Source organism: Ursus americanus, chromosome 15 (genome assembly GCF_024610735.1).
Source record: "Ursus americanus isolate L20-20 chromosome 15, mUrsAme1.1.p, whole genome shotgun sequence".
NCBI classification, from domain to species: domain Eukaryota; kingdom Metazoa; phylum Chordata; class Mammalia; order Carnivora; family Ursidae; genus Ursus; species Ursus americanus.
The window spans coordinates 8,192,776-8,208,074 of record NC_142141.1 but is presented as its reverse complement, the minus strand read 5'-3'; the positions used below and the strand labels follow the sequence as shown (position 1 = coordinate 8,208,074).

General features: G+C 38.8%; 1 protein-coding gene across 7 annotated transcripts in view; it reads left to right on the top strand.

The window, feature by feature from the left end:
- Nucleotides 1-6,843: 6,843 nt before the first annotated feature.
- Nucleotides 6,844-15,299, top strand: part of SPDL1 (spindle apparatus coiled-coil protein 1) — a 50,203-nt gene continuing 41,747 nt past the window's right edge. For 5 of the 7 annotated variants that reach the window (XR_006778545.2, XM_045792077.2, XM_045792082.2 and 2 more), the window contains exons 1-3: nucleotides 6,844-7,010; nucleotides 11,386-11,568; nucleotides 13,609-13,785. Coding sequence is in view for 6 of the 7 variants with exons in the window: in XM_045792077.2 (XP_045648033.2) it covers nucleotides 11,410-11,568; nucleotides 13,609-13,785 (336 nt within the window). In the remaining variant the exon portion in view is untranslated. Of the gene's footprint in view, nucleotides 7,011-10,322; nucleotides 10,470-11,385; nucleotides 11,569-13,608; nucleotides 13,786-15,299 lie in introns of those variants that run through there. The other 2 variants (XM_045792078.2, XM_045792083.2) reach the window with 2 other exon arrangements.

Genomic DNA, 15,299 nt, shown 5'->3' with positions numbered 1-15,299 from the left:
AGCTGGTTGGGTAATCTGAGAGCCAAAGGAAGACATGAGTGTCAGAGAGGACACCTGACAAGTTCCAGAACTTCGGCTTAGAGAAGTATTTCACAAGACTGACCAATTTATCAAAAGCAGACAAATACTGCCAGCATGTGCTATGTCATGGGGGAGTTGATGGGGTTCATTTGTGATGAATCTAGGGTCCAAGCATCCTGCCTGATAATGCAGAGGCAAATAAAAATGGTAAGGCAATGATTGAAAAAAGGATCACATCCCGTATCAAGGCTGCCTAAAGTTTTATCACCATGATAGGAAACAGGGAGCTTTTACTACCCATCTAAGGTACGTAAAGCCTACAAAATACTTATGCCCCATATTTTGAGAAAACTTTGGAAACATAAAATTATCTTTTTAAACATGAATAACTAATACTTCTCTTACACTTCTCATTATTATACATTTGGGCCACCTTACTTACTTAGCTGACCATTTCATAACCAAAGGATTTTAAGAATTACTGAAATTATACACCCTTTTAAATATTTTTCTATTTTTGGAAAATTAATAGGACAACATGTGTTATTTTCCAGGAAATAGATAAATCCATCCATGGCATGATAAAATATTAGGAAAACATGAGTCTTAAAACTTAAACTTCATCAAGGGTGGATCTTCCTTTAAAAGAATTTAATACAACTCTGTATTTACACAAATATGAACATTTCCCTTAGCTAAGAATTCTTTGCTTTATAGGCCTCTCAAATAGGAGTATTTTCTATACCAGATTCCTTAGTATAATTTAAAATGCTTGCATTAAAGAAATTATATCAATACATAAATTCTCAATGAAGAAATATTGGTTCAAGTGAGGGACACATATTATCATAAGTGAATGAAATGATTAAAACTTCAGAGATTATTGGGTGTACCATCTCTGGGACACATAATTTGTTTCACATAAACAATATATTTTCTGCATTTTTCATTCAGAATCAAGGATACTAATTCTTTTACAAGTTACTTGACTTGGTTCTTTCAAAGAGAGTTTATAAATTCCTCATTTAAATTAATGAATTTCATTTATCATTCATTCATCAAACTCAACTTTAACACCTATCTGTCCCATGCACTATGACACTTGCCAAGAGAAACCAGTGAGTAGAACACATATAGGCCTTTCTAGCCTCAAATAGCTTATAGTTTAGAAAGGGAGGCAGACATAAATCACCCAAATTATTGCAAATGATTGTAAGTGTTCCAAAGGATAAGCACAGGGTTATACATAAAAGACATATCCTAGGATAAGGATTCAGAAGAGGGGAATCTTTTTCTAGCTCAGATGGAGTAACATTTGAGCTGAGACAATGCTTTAATAACAGTTGACATACTGACATGATGCTAAGTATTTAAAAAGTATTAGTTCATTTAAACTACACAATGACCTATCAAATTAGGTACTTTGATTATCTCATTTTGTACTTGAGGAAACTGAGCCTTAGAGAGGATAAGTAGTTTGTTAAAGGTAACACAGCTAGGGAGAAACAGAGCCTACAACTGAACCCAGATGGTGACTCCAGAACATGTATTGTATTCTTAACCATTAGTCACAGGACCTCTCCAGTCATGGAGAGTCTGCTCTAGGCTACAATAACAAAATGCTTAAACAACAAAGAGTTTATTTCTCACAGTTCTGAAGGCTGAAAGTCAAGGTCAAGGTGCTGGCCCATTCAGTTCTTGGGGAGAGCTCTCTTCCTGATTTGTAGATGCCACCTTCTCATATGGCCTTTCTTCTGTGATGCATGGGGAGAGAGAGAGAGAGAGTCAGAGAGAGAGAGAAAGAGAGAGAGAGAAATCTTTCTCTTCCTCTTCTTACAAGGCCACCAATCTTATCAGGTTAGGGCCGTACTCTTATGACCATATTTAACCATAATTACCTCCTAACGCCCTATCTGCAAATACAGTCACATTGGGGTTTAGGGATTTAACTTACAAATTTAGGGGAAGCAATTCAGGGTATAGAAAGGAATAAACTACGTAGTAGTAGGAGAAGAGTGTTCCAGATGAGGAATAACTATGACCCCAAATGACCAAAAGTGTAGGTTATAACAAATATATGCACTTGCTTAATCTTCTAGACGAAACTAGCAAGGTAACCATCTCTCCCAACAGAATCTAATTTCTGTAACAGAAAGACACTCTTTCAGATTAAATATTTGTAAAGACTGTCACCTAGTGGCAATAGGCAAGAGGTAGTTCATGAACAAACATTATTGAACAGGTGCATTCAGCGGCTTACTTGGGAGTGCTGACTCATCAGTTTCTCCTTTTACTGTGTACACTCCCAAGTTGTTTTTTCTAGGACTAAAATATATTAAGCTAAATATTACAGTATCAAGACAGTTACCATTCTTCCCACTGAATTCACACACACACGAGAGAGAGAAAAGCAGTGTGACAGGTTCAAGCTCTCAGAGAAAGACCTTAAGTTGTATCCTATCTCACTTTGAGTCTGACCAAATAAACCTGGGCCAACAGAATAGTGAGTAATATAAATCATAACTAGTGAATGTTTTATTCAGCAGTGTATATTCGGGTCATTGTATTGGATAAAGAGCCCCAAGTAGTTGAGATACTGACAGAAAATGAAAGAAATACGTAAAGGGCACTGGAAGATAGGTTGTCATAAACTAGCAACTACAGTCTTGTGAATAGTTGCAAAAATTAGGACAGGTATTTTATATATATATATATATATATATATATATATATATATATATATATATATATATCTTTAGACGGGGTACTATTTTTGGCAAGGAAAAATTACAACTGATACAAACCTTCAGTCTAATTCTTACTGTCTTAGGTGCTAAACTCACCTGAAGAAGCCAGCTTAACAGGGACATAATGGTAATGTGAAGTGGTGCCAAGAAAGGGATTACATACAAGCTGTTTGGATCCTTATTTTACTCTACTATACGCTAAGTCCCTTCATTTAGGATAAGTCTTCCTTTTAGTCAACCAGTGCATTTTTCTCAGAGGAGTCATCACTAAATCCTATCTCTGGACACTGGCAACTTACAGTTTTGGTCTCATAGCATCCTACATGTAGACTGGGAACTTCACAGGTTAATTAGTCCACTCAAGTTCAGACCTAAGTATTATTGAGTGTATTGGTTAAAACCCTTCATGTTACAAGTAACAGAAAACAAAAATTCAAGCCATTTGAGCAAAATCTATTGTTTAGGGATATTTCTTGCTTTAAAAGGAGTTTGATGTAGGGGCACAAACAGTATGACCTGAACTCTTTTTCAGCTTCTCTTATTATCAGCTCTGCCTTTTAGTCTATTCCAAGCCAACTTAAGTTTCACGGAACCAGGATGGCAGCTGGCAGCTCTGGGCTACGAAGTTTAAATACAGAGGGGGTTAACAAACTCCATTTTTCCAGGAGTCTCAGTAAATATCTCATTTTGTTTCACTGGCTTGGATTCAGTTGCATGCCCATCTCTGAACAAATTACTATAACTAGAGTGATGGGATACCTTACAGCTGAAGGGCAGAATTAATTTTAAACAATCCACATGGTTGCAAATGGACAGAAAAATGAATTATTAGAGAATAATCAGAATGCTTTGGACAGGAAAAGGAGAATGGAACTGATTCTGGGAAGTTAATCAATAAATGTCCACAATATTGGGATGATGCAACTTTGCTCCAAGTGAGGACTGCATCTATTTAGGGGGAATATGAAGGGCTCATGAAGAACTGAAGCTGGTTACAAATAGGGCCAAGAAAGACTGCCACTGTCATTCTTACTATTAAACAGTCAAATCTGTTGGCCTGATACAATCATTCATATTGATATCTAATTAACACAATGTGACAGTTAAATTTCCTGATCACTTCTCGGATGGTTCTTCTGATTTTTTTTTCTTGTTGTCGTATCCTTATTCTCCTGTTCTGTGGGTTAGGACAATCACCCAAGTCCTGCACACAGCCCTGTCTTCTCTCTAAGACTGTTTCTTGATGTCAGCCATTCTCCAGGTCTCAATTACCACAACCTTGAGTAAAATTTCCAAAACCTCATTTTTTGGCCCATCCTATAAATTATGGAACTTTGTGGATCAATCCAGTTCCTATTTGCGAACTGTGTCAGAGAGTCTTGGGCTTGTTCTTGCTTGATTCCCCCAAAACTGTCTTGGAACTTTACTTAATAATATGAAGGAACAAGAAAGTCTAAACCATACTCTGAATAAGGGTTTATTGTTTGGTAAATGCCTCTTTCACTAAATCCTAAGTCCCTTGAGGACAAAGACTATTCCCCTATAATACCAAAAACAAATTTAATCATTCAGTAAGTTCATATCAAAATACACACAGTTCTCAGTACAATGCAGCACTCCTTCTACACCATTTCTGATAAACAATCCTCTCATTTCCACTGGAACAGTCATAGTGAAGGAATGATGGCCAGTTCACTATAGCAGTCTCTCCTAATTTTGAAAAGCTATAATATCAGGAATTGTACTGAGAAGGAGGGTTGTTCTTTCCCAGCATCTAAATTCCCTTCCTATGTTTGGTGAATCCACTACTCTGTGTGAGGAAACAAAAATCCCATCTCACATTATATAAACTGAAAATAATAGATATACGCTTTTTTTCTTCCTGACCCATGGCATTTAGTGCACAGTATGTGGACCTCATCTGGGTATGAGCATCTATATTGGGAACTATGAATCTTAAGTAAGTTATCCAAACAAGCAGGAACCATCGAGAATTCATTTCATTTGTGACATCTAGTGTCCAGTGGTAGTAGTGGTAGCACCATACAACAGACTGTTCCTAAGGAATGACCATAATCATGATACAGGTAGCTTGTATGATTTTGCTAATGTTGTCCCTTCCCCTTGAATGCACTCCTCCTTAGCTCAGCCATTCTTCAAGGCCCCGCTCAAGTGCCACCTGCACAGTGACACATTAATGAAACAGCCACAAAAAATTGACCTCTCCCTTTGCACCCTTTAGTGTAGGGTATATACCGTTCATGTGGCATTTATATACAGCCTTGTAATTATTCATATATATATATATATATATATATATATATATATATATATATATATATATTAGTCCCCTACTATTTTGTGAACATCTTCCAGACAGTGGTGGAGATTACCACATCTCTGAATTCCTTCCACTGTGCTTATCACATTATGGCCACTCAGTTAATAGTTTAAAATATTAAAAATTAGATTTGGAAGAAACATCAGTGAAATGTATGTCTACCTTCTCATGTAACAGAAAAGAAAAATGAAGTTCAGATATATTTTAGATTACCTGATTTCGGTCAGACATGGTTGACCTAGGTTAGAATGGTGTCTTACTTTGAGGAATTTAGTTGAGGAATCTTTGTTAAATTGTAGGGAAAATGGAATTTCATTTACTCAAGAACATGGGGGTGATGACAAATGAACAAGCATCTTGCTCATTCAGACCGTAAGTGCATCTGCTAGGTACCTTGAAGGTATCATTGTTGCCAGTCTTCAAACCTAGATCAATCCTCGTCTGGCCTAGCTCAATCAGAACTAGAAGTTCGCAAAGGAAACTAAAAAGAGGAAAGCAAGGAAGGTGTTGCACTGCAAGACCTAAGCCCAGACTCAATGAGAGTGATCAACTCTGTCATAACACAAGAGAAGTGAGGATTTGGTAAGATAGAAGTCACTGGTGATGTTGAGAAAAGCCATTTTACTGGACTTGTGTGGACCAAAAACCTGAAGTGGGAAAAAATGTTAGAATGAAAGGTAAGAAAATGAAGATAACCAGTCTCATTTTTCCCCCCCAGTAACTGTGTTATTAAGGGAAGCAAATAAATGGAGTGGTAGCTGACTGGAGTCAAGAAAGATTAGAATTATTTTTTGAGATGTCAGTTATTACAGCATGTTTATTTGCTGATAGGTAAGATCCACCAGGGAAGAAAAAAACTGATTATGAAAAAGAGAGGAGCTATGGTCAAGGGCTCAAGTAGACAACAAAGATGGTTTCAAAGCACATGACTTACCATATAACAGCTACTCGGACTCAGAAGTGCTCAGTAAATGTTGGCTAGTGTTATTTCTGATTGCTTAAATTTTCGAATAGTGAATAGGCATCAGGCTTACAAAACATAAATTCGTTATTTAAACACACGCAAAAGCCTGGCCTCTAGCAATAGATTGCATTAGTTCAAATTCTAGTTCTACCACTTGGCCATTATACTTTTCTTCCTGGGGCTGCTTTCCTCAGTAGAAAGAGATAATAATACCTACCTCATCAGGTTGTTTGTGGATTTTACTGAGATAATCCGTGTAAAATTTAGCACTGTACCGGCACACGGTGAAACCTCAAATGTTAGTGCCGTTGTAATGATAACTGTTATCCTGTTCTGTGTGATACTGTCCTATGATGAGTTTAGGCACGGTCACACTGATTCAGATTCCTGGAACCGTGGAAGATACGAGAGGGCAGAGCCCTCAGGGGCGCCAGCCAATCTGCGGGTAGGATGCGGGAAGCCCGCACACCTCAGAATTCCCCACCTCCACGCCTTTTAGTGACACTGTCTCTCCAGAAGGTACTGTCGCTAGAACAAAACAGAAACAAACGGCATGGCAACTAAAAGTAGACGTGGGGAAGACAGGAACAAAACCAAGCCTGAGTGAAGCGGACCACCCAGAGAGCTACGTCTGCGCCAACCCTAAGTCCCCGGCACGCCACGTGCTTCTGCGCAGACGCGGTACAGGGGGCGGGGCGCTCGATCAGGCGTTCCTCCCTGTTTTTCCTTTGCGCGCGGCTTGGGCGGGACATCTCGCGAGACGTGTGAGTTGTCGCGGGAACAGCATTCAAAAAGCCCTGGCGCTTACCGGAGAGCTAACTGAGTGAATTGGCTGGCGTATCTAGTCGTGAGGTAGTATTACCGTCGCGAACCTGGGCGCCGTGAGCCCTCGTCACGAGCCGCCGGCTGCAGCAGCAGGGGAAAGGGGTGAAGAGAGGTAGGGGCAACGGGGCTGGAGGGAGGTGCGTGTGGAGAGGAGCGGTGGGAGCGGCCGAAGGGATTCTCTCTGGGGAGTGGGGAAAGCAGGGCCTCAGGAAACCTGGGGTCTGGGTCACGGCGGAGGCCCTTAGACGGGACAGCTTCTTCAGCGGAAGCCGGAGTTCTTCTCAACCAGGTTCCAAGCCGGACTCAATCTTCCGTTGGGCTGTGTGCGTCCACCCCTCCCCCACCGGGTATTGTGCATCAGTAAGGAAGGCCGGGTCGCCTGCCTGGGCCTCCGGACGGTAACTACCATGTCTGTGCGGTCCAGTATGGTAGCCACTAGCCACATGTGGCAGTCCGAACTGAGAAATGCTGTAAATATAAAATGCACGCCGAATTGCGAAGACTACACAAAAAGAGTAACAGTCCGTTAGTAATTATAAAGGTTACATGTTGAAACGCTGGTGGATGGGTTGAATAAAATATTGCTAAAATGAATTTCACCTGTATTTACTTTTCTTAGCGTGGCTCCTAGAAAATTAAAAATCATATCACAACTCGCATTCTTTTCCCGTTGGACAGCGCTGTCGCAGACAGCTGCGTGGCAGATTCTAATTGCTTATCATCCCTTAGTTGGTTTAACCTCAAAACCCCTGTTAGGTAGATGTTATTGTCTTTATCTTAGGGATGAGAACACAAGACCTTAAATAAGTTGTCCAAGCTCGTGCACCAGTGTGTTGTGGATTACGAACTAAGGCACCCTGTATCTCTGAGCTCCCTGTCCTAAATGCTTTGTGTACGTTATGTTATTGAGAGGCTGAACAGAAAAATGGTTAGGAGTCCCAGGCTTTGGAGCTAGACCGTAGTTCCCATCTCAGCCACTTACTAGCTGGTAACCCTGGGCAAGATACCTAACCTTTCTGTGTCTCAGTTTGCATATGCGTAAATGGCGGAAATACCTTAATATTTCATGGGGTTGTTGAATTAGATAATACATGCAAAGCACCAAGTACAATGTCTGGCTTGTGTTAGATACAGTTATTCAACCGGGCTACCTCTTTGCAGATTGACAGGTTAACTCTTACTCATCCATTAGACCTTTGCAAAAAAGTCATTTCCTCAGAGAAATCTTTCTTGTCTGTACTACCTCCTCCCACCTCACTTCCCAATTTAGGACAGCGCCCCCATGTTATAGGCTCCCTCTTCCACTTATCACACTTACAAAACTTGACAAGTTATTTGATTTAATGCCTTTCCACTAATGGATAGTAACATTCAAGAAGGCAGGGACATTATCTAGTTTTGGGGTCACCATTGTGTCCTCAGCAATAGCACAGTAACCTGGCACATAATAGGAATTCTAGCAAATCTTTTGAAAGAATGAGAGCTAGTTTTTTTACTTCCTTGGACATTGCTGGCTGGGATGTCTTGAGGCTAGCTCCCTTTTTTCTTTGATGACAATAATGTTTAAGTTAGGCTCATCAAGAGAATTAAATGAGATAATTCCTTTAAAGCACTCTGCCTGGCAAATGGTAAATCCTCAACAAACATAATAAACAGTGCAATAACTAGTGCCTAGCCCCGTCACCTACAGGCTTTGGAAAGGTCTTGTACTTTATTTATTAAAGATTTTATTTATTAGAGAGTGAGCAATGGGGTGGGGCAGAAGGAGAGGGAGAGAGTCTGAAGCAGACTCCTCACTGAGTAAGGAGCCCCACACAGGGCTCAGTCTCATGACCTTGAGATTATGACCTGAGCTGAAACCAAGAGTCAGACCCTTAACTGACTGCTCCACCCAGGCACCCCGGAAAGTTCCTATATTTTAGAACAGTAATTGCCAGCCTTGGACAACAGGATACCTTTTTTTACCACTCTTCTGAAACCATATATCTCCTCCTTCATCTTCGTTTTTAATGGCCTTGCTTCCTAATTCACTGATGAATTGGAGCAGTTAGAAGGGCACTTACACAAACTCCCACCAGTAATCTACCTACTTATCAGTGTCTATACCCATCTACTTTGCTTTCCCTTTAGATGAAATATTCATGTTCCTGTCTAAAATCAGCCCTTATACATTAGACCTCATTCTTTTTCATTACTTTAGCAGTTCTCCATGCCTTCTATATCATCTGTTTTTCTTCTCTCCTGAATCTATCCCATGACATACAAGCATGCTGTTTTTTCTTTAAATATTGTATCTTAAAAAAGACAAACTTAATCCTACTTCCCCTTTAGCTACTGCTCCGTTTTTTCTGCTTTGCAGCAAAACTGTTTCCCGTTTACCCACCATTCTCTCCAACTGATTTCAGTTGATTTCCAGGATAATACATGCTCTTGGTTTTCCTCCTACCTCACTGAGGTATATTTTACTGTCTTCTTTCTCACCTCTTAATGGCTCAATCCTTGGTCCTCTTCTCTTTAATTATGCTCGTACTCTGGTGACATCAAGGCTCAAGGATTTATGTTAATAACTCCTAGGTTTTTATTTCCAGCCCAGATCCTTCTCATATAGCCAATTGGTTACTTGATACATTTCATGTCCAAAATATAAGCCCCTGATTTTCTTTCAAAACAATTTTTACTCATAATTTTTGATCCTTCAGTTGATGCAAATTTGCTCTACTAGTTGCTCAGGTCAGAAGCCTTCGAGACATTTTTGATTTCTCTCTTATTCATACACCCTACATTTAATTTTTTAGAAAATCATGTTGGCTTTACCTTCAAACTATACACAATCTGATCATTTTTTCCCACCTCGTATACAATCACCCTCTTGTAAGCAATCATCTTCACCTGGTCTTTCTGCTTCCCACTTGCTCCCCTCCAACCTATTCAATGTAGCAGCCAAAATGATCCTTTTAAAGTATCAGATCTCTACGCCAGACTTTACAATGACCCCCAGTTTTACCCAGAGTAGAAGCCAAAGCCCTTGTGATGGCCTGATTTGCCTATTCTCCCCTATTATCTCCTATGCCTTAAACTCTATTTTGTTCATTCCTTGGGTGTCCTTCCACTTTAGTGCTACCCCTCTTCCTCTACTCCTTTTTCTTTTTTTTTTAAAGATTTTATTTATTTATTTGACAGGATAGAGACAGCCAGCGAGAGAGGGAACACAAGCAGGGGGAGTGGGAGAGGAAGAAGCAGGCTCCCAGGGGAGGAGCCTGATGTGGGGCTCGTCCCGTAAGGCCAGGATCACGCCCTGAGCTGAAGGCAGATGCTTAACCGCTGTGCCACCCAGGCGCCCCTCCTTTTTCTTTCCTGAAATAGATACATAGCTAATTCTCTTCTCCTCTGCAAGGCTTTTTTTCAGACGTCATCTTGAAGGCTTCCCCCCCCCCAACACTTAACTTTAGAGTTCATCCTAGTTGCAATACCCTCACTTCTTCCAAGCTCCCTTATCCTGTTTTTTTTCTTTTTTCATTTCCTAATGCATTTAATTATGATACTATTATTGCTTGTCTTTTCCCACTGGAAGGTAAGTTTCATGAAAGAAGAGCACTTCATTTTATTTTGTCTCATTTGGCTTCTGATGGATCTGAAATGCCCAGAATGGAGTTCAGCACATAAGGCTTTAAGGAATAATTGTTGAATGACGACTACATTGTCTAGGAAGTGGGGAAACAACCTTAGTAACAGCCTGTTGCTCTTTGACTGCAAAGCTGAGTTTAAATCTGGCCTAAGAGATGGACCAATTTGGAAAGGATGACGAGAAAGGTTGAATTATGTGGAATGTTTATAATGTTTAAGTCCTTGATTAAAAATCTAGAAAGAAAGAAATGTTTTTAATTACTCTGAACATGATTCTGTTTTGCATGTCTTCTTATGAAAAATGGAAAATACTAGTGAGCCTGTTGTCAATATAGCAAATTTAATGTAGCAAATTTAATGTGTTCAAGAATTTAATGCTGTTGTGAAAAATTGTGGACATGATAGTCCTTGCCTTATAAACCTTATTCAAAGCTGCCTTTTTATATTTTCAGTAGCAGTAATGTTACTATAAATTCTTGATTTCTTTCATTGTGCTCTTAATTTGATTACCTGTACAGTGATATAAATATGAGACCCACCCTACCTCAGCATTTAAGGAAACTTAGCACACAAGTGAACGATTTCTTGATAACTGCATATCTTAGGAACAAAGTTAAATGTGTTCAATTTTTTTTTCTCTGTTTGATTTGGTCTCAAATCAGGTAAAAGAATTACCAGACCTTGCTTTTACAACAAGAATGCAAATTAAGAGCAATAAAATCTTAAAAGCCAGCAATAAAATCTTCAACGCTATGTTTTTTATAGTATTGGAGGAAAGATATATATATATATCTTTTATTATTGTTATCATTGTACAGAGTATTTTGTTTAAGCTTAAATACTTTCATTTCCTCTTTTTATAGTAGACTAAAAACGAAAATAGAAACATGGAGGCAGATATAATTGCAGACCTTCGATGCAAGCTCAAAGAGGTCGAAGAAGAACGACTGAAAGCTGCACAGTATGGTTTACAACTAGTGGAGAGCCAAAATGAGTTGCAGAATCAGTTGGATAAATGTCGTAATGAAATGATGACCATGACTGAGGTAGGACCCTGGACTCCTCTGTTTATAAGGTTGTGCTTAGCTATTGAACATTTGTATTGTCTAGCAATTATTATTATTAATTTTATTCCTTTTTGAAGATTGTAGTTCTAGTTCCTGTTCACCCCCATCTCTAATAAAGGGGACTGAAGTGAATGAATTCCTAATATTCTTTCTGACCCTGTGTGTTCTGAATTTGAAAAATCAAGTTACTGTTTTCTTTAACACATATTGGATTTTAGATTTTGTTTTGTGCACTCTTGGTGACCTCACTTTTTTCATATCTTTAGGTAACATCTAAATGCCCTATGACACTACACCAAGTCCTTAGTTTACCCCTAAAGTCTAGACTTCTGTGTTCAGTTGCCTACTAATGGACATCTCAAACGTAACATAAACACAGAATAGTTGATTCCCTGCCTGTTAACAACAGTCTCTTGCAGTTTAGCTTACTTAGTAAATATATAATAACTTGAGCCAAATTTCAGGGAATTTTACTCTGTTTCTTTTTGGCCCTTATTTCTCATGTTTAATCCATCAAGTTCTAGGAACCTGAGCTACAAAACATCCATCTGTGCTACTGCCACTCCAATTCAGACCACCATCATCTGTCCCGTAAATTACTACTGTAGCCTTCTAACCAGGTTGCCTGCTTCCCTCATTGCCTTTCATACAATTCATTCTTCACACAGCAGCCACTTGGCCATTGAAAAATAAACGAAAGATCATGTCACAGTCCTGCTAAAAGCACAACTATGGCTTTCGATCATATTGACAACAAAATCCAAACTCCTTTCTTGCATCTGCAGATTCCTATGTGATCTGACCCATGTCAACCTTTTGACCTCATTTTAAACTACTTTCCCTTGTGCTTAGCTATAATAGTCCTGCTTTACAGGCTTTACATGAGCTGTTGCTTTCATCTGCATTGCATATCCCCTCACTGTCATGGATTGAGTCCTCCACCTTTAGGTGTCACCTCAGCTGAGAGGCCTTGCGTGAGTATTTTGTAAAGTTGCTATCATACATGGATTCAGGTAATTAACTCCAGACTGTAAGCTCCATGAGAGGGAATTTTGTCTCTCTTGTTCACTCCTATATGTGTAATGTCTGGCACACATTTATTGAAAGAATGAATTAGTCTGTTTTATGTGGTAAATGCTCAGTAATATGTTTAAACTTTGATGTCAAAATTTAAGTATGGCAAAAAAAATAACTTGCTTTTTTTCTTATTTATCTCTTACTTAATCTAGTTTTATCTCATTTTTAAAAACTTATTGAATGAGTTTGAATTAATGCTTTTTTAATCTTGAAATTTCCTTGTCAGAGGGGTGCCTGTGTGGCTCAGTTGGTTAAGTGTCTGCCTTAGGCTCAAGTCATGATCTTGGGGTACTAGGATCGAGTCCCACATCAGGCTCCTTGCTTAGCGGGGAGTCTGCTTCTCCCTCTCCCTTTGCCCCTCCCCCTGCTTGTGCTCTCTCTCCCACTCTCAAATGAATAAATAAAAATCTTAAAAAAAAAAAGTCCCTATCAGAAGAAAAAGCCCTCTTAAATCTTCCTTCTGTCTCAACACTGTATCATTCAAGTAGTCATTTGTAAACATTTCTCAGATGACTACATTCTGACAATAAAGGATAATTTAGTATTTCACTTTGTGCCTTGTCCACTATTGTATTTTCAGAGCCATAAATATCATCAAACCAAGTAATTCTCACTGGGAAAACTGAAGTGCTATTAAATGTTTTTTGTTTTTGTTTTTTCCCTAACAGAGATTACTTCACATGTTGACATAGTGCGGAACACCTCTTACTTCCTTGACAGGGCAGAGAAGCAATTACCACATCAGTATCATGTACTAAAACCCTCCTTGCTTTTCTTAAGACTGATTAGCTACAGAGTTATTCCAGATCTAACATGTGGTTGTTACTTAGAAAGCAGCAAATATGTGAAACAGGAATGAAACAGTTGAAGGTGAGAACTGTTTATATGTAATGACTTTAAGTTATTTTTATGTAATTGAATTATAATTAAATCTGTTTTCAGAATTATGAACAAGAAAAATATACTCTTCAGAGAGAAGTTGAGCTTAAGAGTCGAATGTTAGAAAGTTTGAGCTCTGAATGTGAAGCTATTAAACAACAGCAAAAAACACACCTGGAGCAATTAAAAGAACAACTGAGCAGAAGCCATGGACAAGAAGTAAATGAACTAAAAAATAAGGTTTGGATACCTATGTATATCAAAACAAAAATGTTTCATGCTTATGGAGTTAGCAATATGTAAATTTTAAGTGATGAAGATTTTCTTAATGCCATCTGTGGAAAATAGCTGAGATCAAGGCTCCATCATCATAATATTGCGAGTGGGAACACTGAGAAACAAGAATTTACCTAAGGGACTTGTATTAACATTCTACGGATTAAATACAATTACTTAATTTCAGAAACTGGATATTTGTTATGGAGTTTTAGTTTAGTGAAAAGCATGACCTTTTTGCCTATAGTGCATAGTAGGACAGTCCCCTTTCAGAAAGACCAGTCTCCTAGCTTTCACTGAAAGGAGTAGTACACTTCATAATCCTACAGAAGAAACCAGTAGTTTATTGTAAATTAATGTATATTAGAATTGATACTTTCTAGTTTGGTTATTGAAGATAAGCCAATGACATGATCTGCCTCTTACAACTCAGTAAGGAAAGTATCATTATTGTCTGTGGATAACAGATGAGAAAACCAATGTTTAAACAGATTGAGTAAATTGGACAAAAATCACAGAAAGCAGTCAAGATTTGACTGAAGCTGTCTGATTCCAAAGCCCATATCACTATACTTAGACTAACAACGTGTTACACTGGCTTCATTTTATGCGTTAAAAACAAGTTGACCATTCTTTTTTGGTTACCCCCAACTATCCAGTTCCTTCAGGTTACTTCAAAGGAATCCAGAACCTTTATCATGGCTCTTCTTTGTATAGAGTACATACTTTCCAGACCCTTCTCTACAAAACCGTACCTGACTTTTGGCCTGTTTTGTAATTTTCCATGTTTTGTGTAGCATCTTTGGAGATTTTTCCATATCTGTACCACCTTTACTTTTAACTAATTTCTTTAAATTGATTCTCTTTTTACTCATTTTAAGCAATGATATCAATGAAATTATATATTTGAGCTGGTTGTATTTTTTCCTAAATTGTAGTCAGATGAACATGTCTATCAAAATGTGCTTTCATGTAATACTTAGAATCATCTTGCGTTCATACACAAAATTTTGGAGTTATATTTGATATCTTTTCTTTCTTTCTTTGAGAGAGTGAGCACAAGCGGCAGTTAGGGGCAGCGGAAAGGGGAGAAGCTGACTCTCCCGCTGAGCAGGGAGCCCAATGTGGAGCTCGATCCCATGACCCTGGGATCATGACCTGAGCCGAAGGCAAATGCTTAACCAACTGAGCCACCCAGGCGCCCCTGACTTATTTCTCACAATTACTCCATCAACTGATTCTAAGAACTTGATCTACAAAACATCCATCTCTGCTGCTACCATTGTAGTCCAGATCACCATTCTCTCTCCCCTAGACTACTCTTGTAGCCTTCTATCCAGGCAACCTGCTTCCATCATTGCTATTCATACCTATCACTCTTCACATAGAAGCCAAAGTGGCCAAGAGTCCAGACATACTTTGATTACTTGTATGAACTATTTGTATGTTTGTAGGACAGTGCATATCACTGTTATAAG